The 20,096-nt window shown below is 37.7% G+C and overlaps 1 protein-coding gene across 1 annotated transcript in view; it reads right to left on the bottom strand.

Annotated features, from left to right (window-relative positions):
* Positions 1 to 20,096, bottom strand: part of UGCG (UDP-glucose ceramide glucosyltransferase) — a 38,436-nt gene that overhangs the window by 3,123 nt on the left and 15,217 nt on the right. The window contains exons 2-7 of the mRNA XM_043565907.1: positions 16,132 to 16,273; positions 7,886 to 7,988; positions 7,059 to 7,160; positions 5,466 to 5,578; positions 1,848 to 2,026; positions 468 to 554 (exon numbers count right to left, since the gene is read on the bottom strand). Coding sequence (XP_043421842.1) covers positions 468 to 554; positions 1,848 to 2,026; positions 5,466 to 5,578; positions 7,059 to 7,160; positions 7,886 to 7,988; positions 16,132 to 16,273 — 726 coding nt within the window. The remainder of the gene's footprint in view (positions 1 to 467; positions 555 to 1,847; positions 2,027 to 5,465; positions 5,579 to 7,058; positions 7,161 to 7,885; positions 7,989 to 16,131; positions 16,274 to 20,096) is intronic.

The following is a 20,096-nucleotide window of genomic DNA, read 5'->3' as shown; positions in this document are numbered from 1 at the left end:
CTTTAAAACAGCCTGGTTACAAGACTAATCAATTCCCTGCCCCCCAAAATGATCAGCTCTTTAGCTTGTTACATAAAAGCCCTTGTCTCTTTAAAGAGTATTTAAGAATCACTTTTCTATTTTTACTTAGTACATTAAAGAAAAAAATCTATAAATTCATTTGTATGGCCTACACTCTAATGAGTAAAGATTATAAAATTCACAGTGTAGAAAGAAAATAGAGAACAGCACATTAAAGATAGCAAAGTCTCAACATCTCTTTACTGAATGCATTCAGGATTACACAGCAAGAAAATATATTTAGACATTAAATTTATTTTAACAAAGATGCTAACCTCTCTTTTCTGGAACTAAACAAAAATTTGACTTTTAGATATTTTAAATATCAAGTTAGACCATGTAAAAATTACTCTCTCCCCCCTTTTTCTTTTAACCATGTATAAAAAGAAGAAAGCCAACTGATTTACCTGATCATTCTGGATTGAAATTGGGAAATTGAGTAAGAGCCAGAGTTTTGCATTGCAACCTGAGTGGACATCGCAAACCTCCAACCTCTGAAAATTAAGACAATTATAAAGTGAACTGTGATGATGAACACCTGCAGGCATGACTGGTTATGCATTTACTTACTCATCACTGTAAGGAGTTAAGAACTGTTGGTGTTCAGGGTGAGCCTAGTTCTCAGGATCAGCACCCTTAGGGTGTATCGTACTCCTGGATGTTTTAGCAAATACACAGACTATGACCGTACCATCTAGAACTGGAAGGAGCTACAACCTCTCAGTTTACAGTTTAAAAAACTTATAATACAGATGTTCTCAAAGTACCAAGTGGAGTGGGTTCGTATTTAATAGTTTAGTCTCGCGTCACCTAGGTGGGTCAGTCGGTTAAGCGTCTGACTTTGGCTCAGGTCATGATCCCACGGTCCGTGAGTCAGAGCCCCGCGTCAGGCTCTGTGCTGACAGCTCAGAGCCTGGAGCCTGTTTCAGATTGTGTCTCCCTCTCTCTCTGACCCTCCCCTGTTCATGCTCTGTCTCTCTCTGTCTCAAAAATAAATAAACGTTAAAAAAAATTAATAGTTTAGTCTCTGATCACTACTAACCAAAACCAAAACCAAAAAAACCCACCAAATCAAATGGCGGGCAGTGGGGGGTGGAGTGGGGTGGGGTGGGATGGGGAATATGTGTGATGTGTGTGTGGATATTCAACATGAAATGCAAACAAAAGTGGTATTATATATACATCGCATTGGAAACGCTATGAAACTATGAGCCACATGAATAGCATCATGAATTTTTAAAACATACCAATTTTTAAAATCCTATCTTTAGTAAATTATCACATGAGGCAATGAACCCCTTTAAAAGCAAACAATTTTGTGACAGAGAAAATGTTAAGCCAGTCATATGAATCGTTAAGTGGCTTTTTAGCAGAGCATCAAATAATCTACTGAGAAATTCCAAAATGTGGAATCATATTCTTTAAATTTTGTAAATCTTTAAATTTAAATCACCTGCTAGCTTATGACTGCACTAACATTTTTAATTCTTCTAAAACACATAGAAATTTACATCCATAATAATGAAAATTTATAATCACAGAGAAGCTTCCTTTTCATTATGTCAAATCACATTAAAGAATGTAGAACAATCATTTATTCACATATTTCTTTCATAACAATATCTAGGAACAGGAATTACTTTCTTAAAAAATATTGACCTATTCTGTACTCACTAGCAAAAACTAAAATAAAATAGCCCCTTAATCCAAGACTTTAACAAATACAATAAACCAACAGAAGTCAGGTACTAAAAATACTACAGCCTAATGTGATTTAGTTTGCTTACCGGTCAGCTATGGCTTTGGCCATAAAGTAATCCTCAGCAATGTATTGAGCAAAAGCTATAAGCCCTCCTGCTTGATCTAACACATCCTTTCTCATTAAACAAGACATTCCTGTCACACATTTGAAGCCAGTTACGTTGGCAGAGATATAGGACCTTGGATGAGAAGTTCCAAAATATACCTGCCGAAACAAAAGCAAAAACATATGTGTGTAATTAGGATGTTATGTTAAAAGTATGGTATGTATAAACTTTTTTTTTTCCGAAAGAATATCCTTTAGGTATGACTATCTTAGTATTCTTACATAAACTACCTGAATAAAAATTTTTATAAAACAGTGTTTTCATGTAGCAGGCAATCAGTAATTTCTTGTTTGGTTGACTATTCCTATTATTACCATTACGAAGAAAATATACTTCTAGGAGGGAAAAGTATATATTGTATTCCCAAATAAATACTGTCTTCCCTAAAGATTCATCCAAATAAAACCTAATTTGGATATAAGTCAGGTAAAAATAGGACTCAAACACATATAAAATATTCATTAATATTTTATATTTTATAATATATAATGCATATTGTACTTTAAATATGTGTAACTGCACACACACACCCCTACACATAAAGGTGTTATGTATTTGCATATATGTGTATGCGTATGCACGTGTGTTTATGTGTGTACTCACACATGCATACATAACACACAAATACTCAAATACTCACCTGTAGGTATATCAACCTACAGGACAATCCTGTTTCTAAATTCCTTTTTTGTACCCTTTTTTGCAGAGCTGGCTGCTTCCTGCCCCCGAGTCACTGAGCTTCTTCCTGATTTGCCCAATGCTATCTTTCAATGTATCTTTCACAAACAGGGAAGATACTGAGATTCTGTCTTCCATTTTACTCCCCCTTTCCCTAGATATGCTTTGAAGTCATGAGCTATGCAAGTTGCTAAATTAGTGGTAGAATAAAATGGTCATCATCCTAATTATTAGACATAAAACCCTTTTGTTTACATCTTAGATATGCTGCCTTTCCTAACTAGCTTGAAATAGAGAAAGGTGATTTTTCCCAATGGCAGCAGTTACATACACACAGCATGGAACAAGAGAATTGGCAGGGGTGGTGACAAATAATAGGATTCTTGCTGCCTGCTCAACATCCAGACTGTAGTGAAGTTGTGGTTTATGGGGCTGAACTGAACCAAACGCTGAAGACCAGAAGCACACATCTTAATTTCTTAAGCAGTTATTAAGTGAGGCTTTAGGAATGAGGTGGAAATAGGGACTCCATCAAAGGCTCCCAGGATTTCTTTACAGACTGGAACAATCCCTCTATTTCCATTCACTCTAAGTATGGCAAAGGGGCCTTTAAGGATTACATTTAACCTAAGTCACTGATTTGTGTGATCTGGGAGATGCTTACCACTGCCATTATAAATCAACTTGGATATTTGTAAAACAAAAGTATGATGTGGCATGTAAGAATAAAAAGTTTTATTTTTGGGGTGCTTGGGTGGCTTAGTCGGTTAAGTGTCCAACTTCCGATCAGGTCACGGTCTCACGGTTCCTGAGTTCAGGCCCTGGCATCGGGCTCTCTGCTGTCAGTACAGAGCCTACTTTGGATCCTCTGTCCCTCTCTCTCTGCCCCTCCCCCACTCGCACGCTCTCTCACACTCTCTCTCAAAAATAAATACTAAAAAAAATTTTTTTAAGTATTTTATTTTAAAGTAACTACTCAGAGTTTCTCTTACTAAACAAAAACTCTGATATTTAAAGACTTGCAATAGGACAAATCTATTCATGGGCAGTATTGAGAGGTCATGGCTCAAAGTGCCAAAGGTTAAATTCCACACACAATGTACCTTTACCCCCTAAGATCTGTAGTAATCACAAGACTGCAATTCAAAATCATACAAGTGCAGATACACTTAAAAGCAAGTTGACGTGTTTAAAAGATTGCAACCATATGTCCTTCCCTTATGACGTGAAAACATTCTTCCTAAATGTTTAACAGCACAGGAATGGTTAAGTCAGGTCTAGGATAGGATGATAGACTATGATACAGTCAACAAAAATCACTTTTATAAAAAATTACTCATGAGGCGCCTAGATGGCTCAGTCAGTTAAGTGTCTGACTCTTGGTTTCATCAGGTCACGATCTCATGGTTTGTAGGTTCAAGCCCTGCGTTGGGCTCTGCACTGACAGCATGGAGCCTGCGTGGGATAAGCTCTCTCTCTCTCTCCCTCTCTGACTCTTCTCTGCTCATGTGCTGTCTCTGTCTCTCTCAAAATAAATAAACTTAAAAAAATTAAATGTTGCGGCACCTGGGTGGCTCCGTCGGTTAAGCGGCGGACTTTGGCTCAGGTCATGATCTCGTAGTTTGTGAGTTCGAGCCCCACGTCGGGCTCTGTGCTGACGGCTCAGAGCCTGGAGCCTGTTTCCAATTCTGTGTCTCCCTCTCTCTCTGCCCCTACCCTGTTCATGCTCTGTCTCTCTCTGTCTCAAAAATAAATAAATGTTAAAAAAAAATTTTTAATTAAATGTTAAAAATTATTAAGGATAGGGAGAAAAGCTGATGAAGTGACAAAAATCATATATGAATTGTTTTTAGAGTACCACCTCAATATAGGAAAAAAATAGAAACTTCCTCTAGTTGGTAGGGTTATGGCTTTTTTTTTTGCTTCTTACATTTTCCCACAATTTATAGTTTATATAATTCTATTATAGGGTGAAGAGAAAAAAATGGAAACCACAAAATAAGTTTGTCCAGTAATTAAAAACATTTTTTTTCAATGTTTATTTATTTTTGAGACAGAGAGAGAGTGTGAGTAGGGAAGGGACAGAGAGAGGGAGACACAGAATCCAAAGCAGGCTCCAGGCTATGAGCTCTGTCAGCCCAGAGCCTGACGCAGGGCTCGAACCCACAAACTGCAAGATCATGACCTGAGCCGAAGTCGGACGCTTAACCAACTGAACCACCCAGGCACCCCTCTCCAGTAATTTTTAGAAATCCATTTTAAAAGGAAATCAAATGGATTTTATAATAACTTATAATTGTAATAACTTATAATTTTATAACAACAGTTTTCCTTTGTTGTGTGTATTTGAAATACTCTGATATTTAAAAAAGATTCTTGGGGTGCCCAGCTGGCTCAGTTGGAAAAGCATGTGACTCTTGATCTCAGGGTTGTGAGTTTGAGCCCCACTTTGGGTGTAGAGATTAATACTTAAAATCTTAAAAAAAAAAATTATTTTCAGATTAGATTTCTGAAAGAACTATATGTCATGTGCTTTTATGTAAGCCTAGAACCAAACTCTAGAACTGAAAGCAAGGACCAGAAGGAAACAATATACTGTGTTCAGCTGGTAATGAGACCACAAGATATTTCCTGTGCACATTCATTCACCGCCAGAGCGCGGCTGTGAGTGATTCCAGGGGCCCAAGAATTTCTTCACTACTAAAACAGCTACTCTCATCTTGAGGATGCCAGTACTTAGCAGGTTAAAACAGACTTAATTACAGTTAACTTCACGTAGTCCATCCCAACTCTCAGAATAATCTCAAGTTTCTGGAAGATCAGGGATGCGACAATATTATCTATGACAACCATACTTACCTGTTCTAATGTAGCAGCAAAGCCCTGTCTGTCTGCTACATAGGGCAGCCCATGAACCAGGCCCACTTTCTCTGTCATTTGGTTAACCATGTCAGTAAGTGTGTCTGGAATTACTACAATAAAAAAGACAAACAGGTGGTGAGGGAAAGAGAAAAAAACAATCCTTTTTAGTAAAATGCCCACCAATGTGAAATGTATTTTGTGAGCTGTTATAAAGTTCTTTTTTACATCTGGATCTAATAAAATCATTCTCAATCACTTTTCTAGGTAGAATACAAAATTTCAAAAAGGCATACTTTATGATAAGCTAATTTACTCTACACACTTTCAGGCTAATAGGTACCAGAGCTAGGATATACCTTGAAAATGGTACTCCCCCTATTTCAGAACCTCCCAACTAGAATGTGGACAATGTGTTCCTAATGGAAAAGTTACAGGAGCAGAGCTGAAAGGACCTCAGTTCTTACGCTGGTTTCCTGCACTCTCTAACTACAGGAGATGAGCCTCCACTTTCTTGGAGGATATGAGATATCCTATGTCATAAAACTGCTAATGGGAATTGAATGAGATTATACTTGACCGAGAGATGAACATACATTATGAAAACAAAACAAATGTACGATAGAAAATAATTTAAGGTAGCAAACACGAAGAATGAACGTAGTCTCTCTGTCCATGAACTGACAAGACTCATAATAAGCCTGATTAATTAGGCATGTCACACTTCTATTAATTTTCACATCTGTTTCAAGCTAATAAAAAAAATTTAAATCACTGTCCCCTCTTCAAATAGCAAATACCTCCTACCTTTTTCCATGACTTTGTATTTTTATTTCCTTCAAAAATACAAAAGCTATGAACAAACCTATTGTATAAAAGTGTATTTGGGCCTTAAATACACATATTCTACAACAGTGGTTCCCAACTGCTGCCCTGCAGGGGACACTTAGCAACGTCTAGGGACATTTTTGGTTGTCACTACTGAGAAAGAGGTGCTACTGGCATCTAGTGTGGAGAGGCCAGGGATGCTTGCTAACCATCCCATAGGGCAGCCTCAACAACAATCACCCAACCCCAAATACTGAGCTTGAGAAACTTACGGTAATTAGAATATAAATGTTTAAAAATGCAAACACGCAAATTATGATTTCAGTATATTTTCCTCCTAAAACCAATTAAAAGCCATGTTTGTATTTCGGTAAAATATTCACTTATTAATTTCTGTCCCTTTGTGTGAGACAGTATTGGTGCCACAAACAGATTAAAGTAAAAGACAAGTTATTACATGAACTCGGGAAAACTTACAACTATGAAAAATCTTGTGTAAAGGATTGTATGGTAGACCGTGACTATTCTTTTTTTAATAGTTGGAATTTTCTCTTCAAAACAAAAACAATTCTACAGATGTAACATTCTAGAGTAGCATTAAAAAAAATTCCAAATAAGTATAACTTGACATTTTACCATGAAATAATGATGAAATGAATTACTTTATTAGGCAAACAAAAAGGATTGATGCATGTATTTTTAGAATGCTTTTGGCATTTTATCATCAAATGAATAGTTCTGTAAAACAAATAAAAAGCAGCTCACCTCTTATTCCACTATCACAGATCCATATCAGATCATACTTTGCAACTTCATATCCTGGCATTAAATTATTAATTTTAGGGTTAATGCCAACCTTTTTGCCACCTAAAAATTTAAAGATACAACTATGAAAGATTCATCCAACACTGAAAATATATTCTATTATACAGATACATGGTAGGGAGAAGTGAAAAGTACCTTCATACGTAATAACAGAAACAAACATACTTTAATGTGTTTTGCATTCCTTATTATTCATATTTAGAAAAAATTGTTCATTCTCAAAAAGAGAATGAATTTGTCTTTGAAAATACATTAGTTTCAGTTTGATGCTTAAATTATTGCATCAATAGTTAAGTATGAATCAATGTTTAATGGCAAATATCTCTCTACAAGTCTTTAGAATAAGCCTGCAGGCTTTTGAAAAATATTCTTTTTGCAATATAATAAAAGTAAATTCTATTGCTCACTCCCAACTACAGTGAATGAGATATAAGAAGGCCCACAGGTTGAAAATAGTAAAGAAACAAAAATAACAGATTCTCGTGTCTGAGAAAAACATAACTTGGGGTGGTTTTTTTTTGGTTATTTTGTTAATCCCAGATATGGAAAAACAACCACGACCACCACCACCACCCTGTGTTTTTATAACTTAAGTTCTCTCGAAAGGCTAGAAACACCTTTCCCTACTCTAACAAACACGCAGAAAGCAAACATCCCAATAACGTCAGTGGGTGGCCAACAGCTTAATCTATAGTTTAATGCAAGGATTACTGACACTTAATACTATTAAAGCAAAAGGGTTATGGTAGAATTTATTTGTTACCTACCAATAAACAATCTAGCATCAACATTTGGGTATTTTCCAAGAAGCTTCTTACATACATCAATGGCTGGATCATCGTGATCTTGTACACAAAGGAGTACTTCATACTAGTCAAAGAACACATTTTACGGAGATTAAACCTCTTTTACAAAAATAAGCACATTATTGGTATTTACTGATTGATAAAAAGCATTAGGAAAAAGAAGCCGTTGTACACACAGCATTTAAAAGTTAAGAGAGTACTCATAACGATGCAAATACTTATGACATCAAGTGTTGCTTTAATTGAGAGCAGCTTCTCCAGAACAGGGGCTGATTTGCAAGCAGCAGAGGTAATGAAGAGACTGGCAACCCCCACAGTTGGAAGTCTTGCCATTCCCAGACAGGCATGGCCTGAATTAAACTGGATCTCAAGCTTCTCTGTGGCCTTCATCATGAAACATCTCCCTGTTCTCTAGAAGCTCTGTCTCTGAACTTACTATTTCATGAAGGTGCCGTAAAGTATGTATCAAATCCCAGAATGATCAACGTAAAGAGTTTTTCCAAACTCTTCCCATGAAAAGGACGAAGTGCTATTAGATTTTTGCTGTATAATAATTTTTTGAAATAAAATAGAATTTGGTTGAAAGTCTATCATCCTGAGAAGCATGATTAGCCTTCTAACAATGAAAATATCCAGGGTTTTATTTTGCTCAGTGCTACGTTTACTCTTTGATAGGATGTTTACTCTTTGATAGGACATTAGGGAAGTCATTTCTTCACATTTGACTGGCTGTGTCGGTTACCCTGGGACATTTATTCAAAGAGAATACTGGGCCCCACTCTTACTTTTGAATTAGAATCTCTGGGGGCAGTTCGGACATGTAACTAAGTTTAAAAAATCTGGAGCTAAACCTTTAAATTACCATTTAATAAACTACTACATTTTTTTTTTAAAAAAGTGTTTGCTTTCACATACAAAGATGCTACTTTATTATTTTGTGGGATAAGTATTCTTAGTAGTAACTTTTTTTTTTAAGTGCTGCTAAATTCATGCTGACTCAGTCAGTGACAAATATCCTACCAATTCTCTTTCTAAAATGGGATGGACATTTTTAAGCAAAGGAGGGAGGTTAGCTGTGTCCCCGAAAAAACAAAGCTATGTGTTTAAAAAAAAAAATACAAAGAGCTAAGGACATAGCTTTTTAAGTATCTAACATACAGGAACCAGCTCAGGTAAAGGGAAACTCAGCAAAAACTGGCAATATGGAAATTAGGGGCTGAGTATGAGAAGGGCCAGGACTAACTAAGGTCAATGAAGAAGGTAATAAGATTTTTTTTTTCAGGTGGAAAAAAAAAAAGTTTTCTCAATAGTTAAGTAGACTCTGGGAAAACAATGTATAGTTTTCTCATACTTTGTACCTATTATTATTATACATTCTATCAACTAGCTACCTTTAATGATGACTGACCAAAATTGCCACTCAGGAGGTATTGAAACCAACTTTATAGCTACCTAGCCTTCAGGGACCAGATAAAAATCTGAGAATGGGAAGGACACCACTCCTGTCCACGCCCTTGAATTTTCCAAAGGGTTGACTCCTAAATCCTGTAAAGCACCAGTCCTCTTCCCAACCTGACTCTCAAAACAATGTTCCACTGAACTAGCCAAAAGGCATCGACCTTAACAATGAAGATCAGAAAGATTAAGTGACTTTCCAAAGGGTAAAAGTTACAATTAGCTTCCCTCCTAAAATGAGCTGCTCAGCCAGCCTTGCTGTAAGAATGCCTAGTTTTCCCCAACACCTCAGTTTCTTTAATGCTTTTATAATTTATGCTGTTTTGCAGGTATGAGCAAATACAAGTGAAAGGAAATGTCCATAAATGATACAATTCCATAAAATATAATAAAAAAAGTTAGTCTTTGCTTTCTTCCCTAGCAAGAGAAAACTTTGCAAAATACAGCTCTAGAAAAGTATTCAAAGGAGACAGAGTTTTACCTTTATTCAAATGTAAGATTTAAAGTTTCCATTTTTATTGATTATGCCTTTTAATTTCAAATGAAAACCAAACATCTCCTGATTAGCCAGAGTGCAAATAAAACTCAATTCACATTATCTAAAAAATGTTCAGACTTTTATTTAAACACACGACTTAACTTATGCTTTTGCTTGTTTCTAATATTGAAAATTATACCAAATAGGAGGTAGCATTCCAAGTATGTTCTAAGGTATTAAATGTTACCAGGAATCTTGATTTTTCAGCTCTGCTAACCACCTCTGTGTCTTCAGTTTGATCAAACATTTTATTTGCTAGGAATCTCTGTATTGGAATAATTAAATCACTCCAACTACACTGTAACCGGCAAAACAAAGCATATTAAGTTGGTTGAAAGCTTTCTTAGCTAATACAAAAAAAATTTTTTAGGGGTGCCTGGATGGCTCGGCAGGTTAAGCGTCTGACTTTGGCTCAGGTCATGATCTCACGGTTTGGGGGATTTGAATCCCATGTCGGGCCCTATGCTGACAGCTCGGAGCCTGGAGCCTGCTTCGGATCCTGTGTCTCCCTCTCTCTCTCTGCCCCTCCCCCGTTTGTGCTCTCTTTCTCTCTCTCAAAAATAAACAAAAAAAATTTTTTTGTATATTTTTACACTATCTAAAGGATCAAATGTAAGTATATATGTTCAAAAATATAGCATTTATTAAAAATATTTCAAGAAAACGCTTACTTTATAAATCTGAAACAGCTATACAATACAGTGAATTCCAGTATAAATGGGCAGTATGAATCTAGAAATAAACACCAGAGCAATTTATTTATTTATTTTTAATAAACTTTTCATATCTCTTTATTTTATCTTATTTTATTTTATTGAGAGTGTGAACGGGGGAGAGGGGCAGAGAGAGAAAGACAGAAATAGAGAATCCTAAGCACGTTCCACACTCAGCGCAAAGCCCAACACAGGGCTCGATCCCACAACCCTAGGATCATGACCTGAGACGGACACTCAGTTGAAACAACCAGGCACACCTAAAACCCAGAGTAATTTAGATGAGAAGATTAGTCTCCAACAACTCCTTAGTAATTTCCTTTTCAAACAGTACAATGACTAAAAGGCTGAGAACAAGAGAGGTGTAGGAAATCCACAACCTGGGATCCAGCCCTTTGATATTCAAGAAGTGAATGTCTGAAATGGCAATAATCACGTATGCTATGTTCAGATGCATATATAGCATTAAATTTAGGTAGATAAATGACATAAGAAAAAAGGGCTCACTGATTCAGCCCTGTAGACATTAGGAATATAAATTTTGAACTATAGCAAACAAGACAAAACATTTTCTTAAAATAGAAAACTTTTTAAAAAAATGTTTTTAACGTTTATCTTTGAGACAGAGAGAGACAGAGCATGAACGGGGGAGGGTCAGAGAGAGGGAGACACAGAATCTGAAACAGGCTCCAGGCTCTGAGCTGTCAGCACAGAGCCCGACGCGGGGCTCGAACTCACGGACAGCGAGATCGTGACCTGAGCCGAAGTCGGCCGCCTAACCGACTGAGCCACCCAGGCACCCCAAAATAGAAAACTTTTTAATGATATTAATCAATTACATTGCATATCAGGTAGGAATATCTTCAATTGTCTATAAATAACTACATATCATTTTTAAAGAAAAATTTTATGAGGGTATTTGGATTACAGAATATAAATTTTCTATGACAAGAAGAGATTTAGACCCCAAATGCCTAGAACAGTCTCTGGCATGGAACGATTAATAATACACTTACAAGTTAATGCATTTGTCTTTAGGGTAACTTCTGAGTAAAAGATAGATGCTAAGAAGGAAATGTTTCGTAAGAACACAGCTCTGAATTCAAAGACTGGACAAGTTGAGTTATATGTATCTCTATTTTCAAGAAATAGTTTGTTTATACTGTTTTCCAAGTTTACTTGGTAAATTCCTAATCTTGCAGATTTGGAAGTTTCACTAACATATGTTGTGCTTGGTCTTTTGATAACGGATTCGATTTTCTGTCTTCTAATTCTTTGTTTAGAAGACTATCCAGTTAGAAAACAATTCTTCTTAAGGAGAGCTACACCACTGGTAAGAAAGAGTCTAAACATGGCACTGGACTTGTAACATTTTAAACCAATTGTGTATTTGCAAAAGAAGCAAAAAACCCACCACAATGACCACACCCTCACTCTGGTAAGAATTCTGATCATTTAACTAAAAAACTCTTCATATGGCAAGGATTTACTAAAGTAAAGCTATTTTGCTGAATCTTCCTGCTACAGCTAAATCTCTCCCTAAATGCCTTCTTTGCTGCCACCGAGTGCTCAATTTGCGGAAAATGAATTACATGGCTTTTCCATTCCCCCCCCCCCCCAAGAATAAATATCAAAATAAGTGAATTGATAAGACACGTAAAGCACAGACATCTTTCAGGACAATTAACATAGTAACAGTCTCACCAAAATTTAAACCTAGAAATTTAGAACAAGTACCAGAACAAGAAATTTTCTTGCACGTGTCCAAAATTAAATTTCTGACCATGTTCTTTTTTTTTTTTCTAGAATCACCTATAATGTTCCAAATCAAATCAGGAGGAAAAATTTAGGTCCAGGATGAAACCAGACATATTTCTCTAAAACAGTGTTCACACTCGACAAAAAGCAAATAGTAAAGTTTGCTGGGCCTGGCAGTCACACAAATGTTCGTTTCAGGACTACAGGCCTCCTTGGGCACACAAGCGACTTGTCTGTTCACACTCAGATTGGTGGGAGGTCAGTGGTTTCACTTCAGTTTCTTGTGGAACATGGGCCATTGCTCTTGGTCTTTTAAAAATCAAACGAAATTGGGGCGCCTGGTGGCTCAGTCAGTTAAGCATCCGACTTCAGCTTAGGTCATGATCTCCTGGTTGGTGGGTTTGAGCCCCGCATTGGGCTCTGTGCTGACAACTCGGAGCCTGGAATCTGCTCAGAGTTCTGGGTCTCCCTCGTTCTCTGCCCCTCCCCCACTCACACTCTGTCTCTCAAAAATAAATAAATATTTAAAAATTTAAAAAATAAAAGGCAAATGAAATGCCGTGAGATCCAAATTTTCCTTTAGACTGCAGGTGCTTAACACTTTTCCTCCACTTTACAAATTTTCGATTTACACAGCTAACAGTACTTTTATAATTAGTAAATAAAATTTTGAAAAAGTAATAAAAACAATCTCTTACATTTGGAGTTCCTCATTTTATAGTAAGAATCAAAGTAGTTTTCTCCTTGACGAATTTAAATACCTCAAGGGCATAATTTGTGGAAAAAGCAAAAACAAGAGCTCTTGAGATAATCCCACATTGTAATAAAAGAAAAATCATTCAGAAGAAGAAATCAGTTATCGACTTACCCCAAATGTTCAGAATTAATGGATACATATGTTCCTGGATTATTTTTAGAAACTATTTCTACAACTAAAGCCAACACTAACTTCCTCAACCAATTAAATTCTGTGACTATCATCTCACAAGGGCTGCAACACAGAAGTTCCATAACTTAGTTGAGAGTGGTTGAATGGGGAAAGGGTAGGATGAGGAAATTGAAATGTGACATTAAGTTTCACAAGGATAAATGTATGATTCTAAGCTGTTCTGAGATTTAATAATAATCAATGAAGATATTCTTTCATTTATTAAAAAAATCTCTTGCACCTGGATGGCTCAGTTGGTTAGGCGACAGACTCTGGGTCTCAGCTTGGGTCATAATCTCACAGTTCGTGGGTTCAAGCCCCACGTCAGGCTCTGCACTGCCGGTGCGGAGCCTGCCTGGGATTCTCTCTCTCTCTCTCTCTGTTCCTACCTTGCTTGCACTCTCTCTCTCTAAATAAACAAACTTAAAAAACATTAAAAAAAAAAAATCTCTTGGGGCGCCTGGGTGGCGCAGTCGGTTGAGCGTCCGACTTCAGCCAGGTCACGATCTCACGGTCCGGGAGTTCGAGCCCCGCGTCGGGCTCTGGGCTGATGGCTCAGAGCCTGGAGCCTGTTTCCGATTCTGTGTCTCCCTCTCTCTCTGCCCCTCCCCCGTTCATGCTCTGTCTCTCTCTGTCCCCAAAATAAATAAACGTTGAAAAAAAAATTAAAAAAAAAAAAATCTCTCTGCATATATTTATACAATGTGAGGCTTGAAAAACTTCCATTTTTATTTTATTTTTACGTTTATTTTTGAGAGAGCGCAAAAGGAAGGGACAGAGAAAGGGGGACACAGAATTAGAAGCGGGCTCTGCGCTGACATCAGCAAGCCAGATGTGGGGCTCAAACTCACAAGATGTGAGATCATGACCTGAGCCGAAGTCAGATGCTCAACTGACTGAACCACCTAGGCATTCCTGAAAAAACCTTCCATATTCCTTATTGCAAAGCTTATTTTACAATTAATTTTATTGAAGGCCACTTTTTGCACTTCTAGTTGGGGAAAAAAATCAAGTATAGATCTTATTTTTTTTTAATTACATATTCAATTTATGGGATAGATAATACATGCGTGATTCAGATCTCTAAAATTATTAAATACATATATAATACACAACACACACAAATTGTAAGAAAAACACATAATGGTTTTGCTTAAAATTAGCTTCAAATACCTCGACTTCCAAACTTTAAAAGCAGTAATATAAAAACACTACAAAATGACTGAATTATACTCGTGTCTACATACTTAATAAGAGCTGCATTAAGGCTATCACGTCTGTGTCTTCTCTATTCTTTTCATTGATGCTACTGAGAAAAATAAGAGCAAAAAGAAAGAAAATAAGAACATGAAAACCAGTTACTACGAGAAGTGTGGTGTGTATTTTATCTTCCTTCTCATTACTTGGGTTACACTGTCCTAAAGAAATAGGAAGGAGTCTCCAAGTGGCAAAAACTATAGAAAAGCTGAGACAGCGAGGGTAAAAACTGAGTCAAGTGAATAGAGACCGTGGAGGGAAAATTCAAATGGACTTAAAATCAAGCATGTAGACATGTAAAGAGACATTCAAAAGCAGTGTTTCAAACAGGCAATTTAAAAAGCTGAGATGAAGCTAAATATATAAATCGAGGAATAGTTAAGTTCTCGTAAGAAACTATAGGCAGAGGGGCACCTGGGCGGCTCAGTCAGTTAAGCATCTGACTCTTGATTTGGGCTTAGGCCTTAACCTCATGGTTTGTGGGATTGAGACCCGCACAGAGCTCCTCAAGGTCCAAGTGACAGTGTGGAGCCTGCTTGGGATTCTCTCTCCCTCGCTCTTTGCCCTTCCCCCGCTCATACGCTCTCTCACTCTCAAAATAAATAAATGAACTTAAAAAAAAAAAAAAGAAACTACAGGTGGAATATTAAAAGGAAGAAATAAAAAGAATACTCTCATCTCAACAAAACCGGGAGTTCTCCAATGAAGGATTAGGTTGAGTTCACAGATCTACAACTTGTATAGATAAATGATAGGAACAAAACAATTGGGCATTAAAACTCAGAAAGATACAGAAATTAGAAATTAGGTATGAGGAAGACCCATGTTATCACTAACTGCAACCTATTCTTGGCTCAAAAGCCACATTTTACAGGGGGGTTATGTTTACTTCTAGCTATCCTGAATCCCATTTCAGACCATTAAACGCCGCTTTTTGTTTCTCACTGCCTCTTCTTCCTGTCATTCACGTACAACTCTCATGGAACAAGATTTTTATATTCAAATTGCCAGGCACTTAACCATGTCCGAGTTCCAGGAGGTTTACTCACAGATTTCAAATTCAGATGGACAAGCGGTTACAAAAAGGAATCTGCACCCCTCCCTTCCTCAACCCCATTTCTGTCCTGTGACTGCTGCTACTAGAGCATAAGTTGTATGAGGCCGAGATCACCATGAATGTTTAATACCTTCACCTTTTACAGTATCAGAATGCCTCTTTAAGTGTTTACCATGAGGGAGAAGCGTGTGCACGCACACACACACCAAAAACCAAACATGATCCCACCCATTTCTTTTTTTTAATTTTTTTTTCCAACGTTTTTATTTATTTTTGGGACAGAGAGAGACAGAGCACGAACGGGGGAGGGGCAGAGAGAGAGGGAGACACAGAATTGGAAACAGGCTCCAGGCTCTGAGCCATCAGCCCAGAGCCTGACGCGGGGCTCGAACGCCCGGACCGCGAGATCGTGACCTGGCTGAAGTCGGACGCTTAACCGACTGCGCCACCCAGGCGCCCCATGATCCCACCCATTTCTAATGAGTACATGACTGTACTTACTTTGGGATAATCCAATTCGAAGAATGTCTCCAAGTTGTTGATTAGGTTAGGATCTACTCCTTTCAAAGGTTTCAGAAGAGACACACCTGGGAGCTTGCTATATGGCTGTTTGTCCGTTGCCTTCTTGTTGAGGTGTAATCGGCTGAAAAGCAAATAATATATACGTTATTTCTGGAGAACATAATAGTGCTATATAAAGTATGTGTCAAGCTATCAAGAAACTACTAAGTTCTAAGTTAAATTTTTTTTTAATTGACATCTTTTTAAAGGGTTATCTGAAAATGAAGGAAAGTAATCAGGTAAGCATCCAGTTTAGGAAAACCAGATCTAAGCAGAATGAATGTTCCAATGGAGGCTGGAGCTTAAGAGTGTTGTTTACTGCTGTACTCACAGTGCTTAGAGAACTATGCTTGGCAAAGAATAGGCATTCAATAAAAACATGGTGAAGAAATGAATTATAGTGTTAGCCTACACATTAACTGCCCTTCCTCCCAAAGAGCCATCAAAAGAGACCAAAAACTATAAAAACTGTAGGGGGCGGGGGGAGGGAAATCCCTATCTTCCCCAGAAAAATAGAGATGTGTAACCAGAAAAATCTGAGATATTTCTATAGTAAGCAGTCCACATAACACATGATTGAAAGAAGCACTAGGCTACCAGCAGGGCAAGCAAGAAAATGGGATAACTAGCAGCACTCCCAATATTCACAAGCTCAGAATGGCTGGGATGGAACAGAGGGAATTTGAAATCTCAATAATGAGAAAAATGTCTGGTAATGACACTGGAAGATACACCATTGCCACCAATTCACAGATAAGTTGGCCAAGGTTCTCAGTGCTGGCCCATCCCATGGCTCTTGAGGAGGGAAGCCATGCCAATTAAAGAGAGAATTTGCCCCAGTTAATGTTCACGGTGTCGCAACAAAGAGAAGAGATGCCTTTCCGCAGAGTGATGATGTTTCTAAAGGAGGTCACCAAAGTCTTCCTCCCTCCTTCTCATAAGCACGTCTCTAAGCACTCAACAGTAATTACAGGTTAGAACAATCAGGGGGCCACGTGCAAGATATTTTAAGACACACGTTCTTCCACATTTTAACATCTCCGAAATCAATGGCATCTTATGATTGGTAGCAGCCAGATGGCAGTCCTAAGTTAATAGCATGAAACCCAACCAATGAAACCTTCTAGAAGATCAAGAAAACACCAGCATCCTGGATTTGATGAAATACGCAATTAATCTATGAATGACTTCTGGAAGTACATCACTACCGTCATCCAGAACAGTTAGCCATGGGCTCACTCTCAGCTAATTAAAGACAGGGATGTGCCACAGTGAACATCTAATGTTTCAGATAAAGCCATAAAAGATTTTACAGAAAGAAAACAGGTTACCTACAATGGAAAAAAATTTAAACCAACAAAAGATTTCTTAAAGAACAAGGTGATACCAATTTCTGATCCACAGTCCCCAAATGCTGGATAATAATGGGGCACCATTTCCAGCAGTGCTGCTCAGTATGGTCAGTGAATAAAGTGGCTTTTTACTGGTCTGTGATGAGAAGAAATTGAGAGAAGCATTTAGAAATGTTTATAGCACTTTGACCTTTCCATGCCATCCAAGCACATGATCAGTATGTATGTATGTATATGTATGTGTGTATGTATGTATGTATGTATGTAGTTAGTAGCCTCCCAAAACAGGGCTTGAACTGACAACCCTGAGATCAAGGCCTGAGCAGCGATCAAGAGTCAGACAGTCAACTGACTGAGCTACCCAGGCGCCCCCAGTATTTATTTTTATTATAGTTTACCAGAGTATTAGTCCATGCCAGACTGGAAAAATTTTAAAGAGCTGATCCTTTGCCATAGATAGTTTGGAAAATATTCATCTACCAAGTTCATTGAGAGGTTGGACAGAGGTAAAACCATAATCTAAAATTTATATAACCACAAAAATGACCACTATTCCGTATCTAACAAAATGGCAGATTAGATGTCTGAGGAAACCCAGCCAATAGAGAACATATAGACTGCTGGAGACAAAAAAACTTATATATTTAATTGATTGAACCAGTTGTATCCACATGGTTCAAATCACTGAAGATATTAAAATATTCACGTAAAAGAAGTCTCCCTGTCGCCCCTGTCCCCCATCTGCCACGTTCTCACCACCACATTCTCAGCAATATTAGTTTCTTGTTCATCTTTCCAGACTTTTAAAAAATGCATATACAAGCCAACACACATGCACACAGGCGCGCGCGCGCACACACACACACACACACACACACATTCTTACAGAATGGTTATAATATTTGATACAACTGCACTCAAAGCATGTTTTTAAACACATGACTGAACTGTTAAGAAAATAAGGGAAACCTCTCAGGTCAGAAATGAGGAGAAATTTCTGAGTGAGTGAGTGTTGGATGCTTTTGCCCCAGGGCCATCTGTTAGTCCCAGGTGATCTGGAGACGGAGACAAGGCTGAGGTAAGAATGATGGGAACTCTGTTCTGACAACCTTGTATAATATGGAATCCCTGAAAGGCAAAGTAGAAAAATGCTGGCCCACAGAGGGAAGATGGGGATGTTGCCTTCTTGGATCCACCCCTCAAAGAAGGAAAGTCTTCCAGGAGAACACCTGACCACACAGGTTTGGAACCCGTAACGCAAACTACCTGTGTTGCTGAACAAAACCCAAGAGAAAGATTGAGAGAGACCATCATATATATAAAGACAACATGCAATGTCTAGAAATAAAAATCATGATTGTTGACATAAAAACTCAATAGGCAGGTAAAACAGAAGACTGCATATACAGTTTAAGAGAGGACTGGACAAACGGAATCTAGATTTGAAGAAATTATCCAGAATGTGGCACAGAGAGAATGAGAAGCAAAAACACTGAAATCATGAAACAGTTTGAGACACGGAGGATAAAATAAGGTGGACTAAAATCCCAGAAATTTTTTATTCTCTTCCCACTGCAAGATCATTCAAGTGCTATTAAGCTTATCAAAACACGCACAAGGTCATGACCAATTCAGAGAAACCCAGCCCACTATCTCATTGCATTTAGCAAGTCTTTAGATTAAGAACAAGGATAACTTAAACAGTGTTAAATAGTCTAGTACTGATCCTATTCCCCCCACCCCTTCTCCTTCATTAAGATATTTTGGTTTAAACACTAACATAGATATACCTCCTATCCTTTGAAGAGCTTTTCATATCAAGAATGCAGTATTTTATCAGACTCATTCTGACTCACCAAACAACAATGAAGTCCTCTCCAGGTTTATGATGAAGACAACTGGTAAATACTAGATCTGAAATTTCTACTCAAAAATAACTCGAACTCCCAACTATATCACAGGACCTTTAAAAAAAGGTCTTTTGTGTTTTCCCCCACATCCATCTCTCCTCCCTCCATCCCCCAATATTTTCTTTCCATATCCCACTGAGTCCTCTTGTGGAGTATACCCTAGGATACAAGAATCCTACTTTGGAGAATACAGTTTCAATTTATGTAACACAACTGACCAAGCCCCTTGTTACAAATTGCTTGAAATGTTTAGCAAAAACAATAAAAGAATATCCATGAAGTCACACACAAAATCACAGAGCACTATGATGAGCACACAGTGGTGCTCTACAACTACTTAGCATCCCCTTACCAAATAATCCCTTTTTTAAATTTAATTTTATTTTATTTAAAAAAAATTTTTTTTAACGTTTATTTATTTTTGAGACAGAGAGAGACAGAGTATGAACAGGGGAGGGTCAGAGAGAGGGAGACACAGAATCCGAAACAGGCTCCAGGCTCTGAGCTGTCAGCACAGAGCCCGATGCGGGGCTCGAACTCACAGACTGCGAGATCATGACCTGAGCTGAAGTTGGCCGCCCAACCAACTGAGCCACCCAGGCGCCCCTAATCCCTTTTTTTAAACAATCATTTTTGAACCCCG

This window comes from Prionailurus bengalensis, chromosome D4, assembly GCF_016509475.1.
Source record: "Prionailurus bengalensis isolate Pbe53 chromosome D4, Fcat_Pben_1.1_paternal_pri, whole genome shotgun sequence".
Lineage (NCBI taxonomy): Eukaryota > Metazoa > Chordata > Mammalia > Carnivora > Felidae > Prionailurus > Prionailurus bengalensis.
Note: the sequence above shows the minus strand (reverse complement) of the source record. Positions and strands in the feature narration are given on the sequence as shown.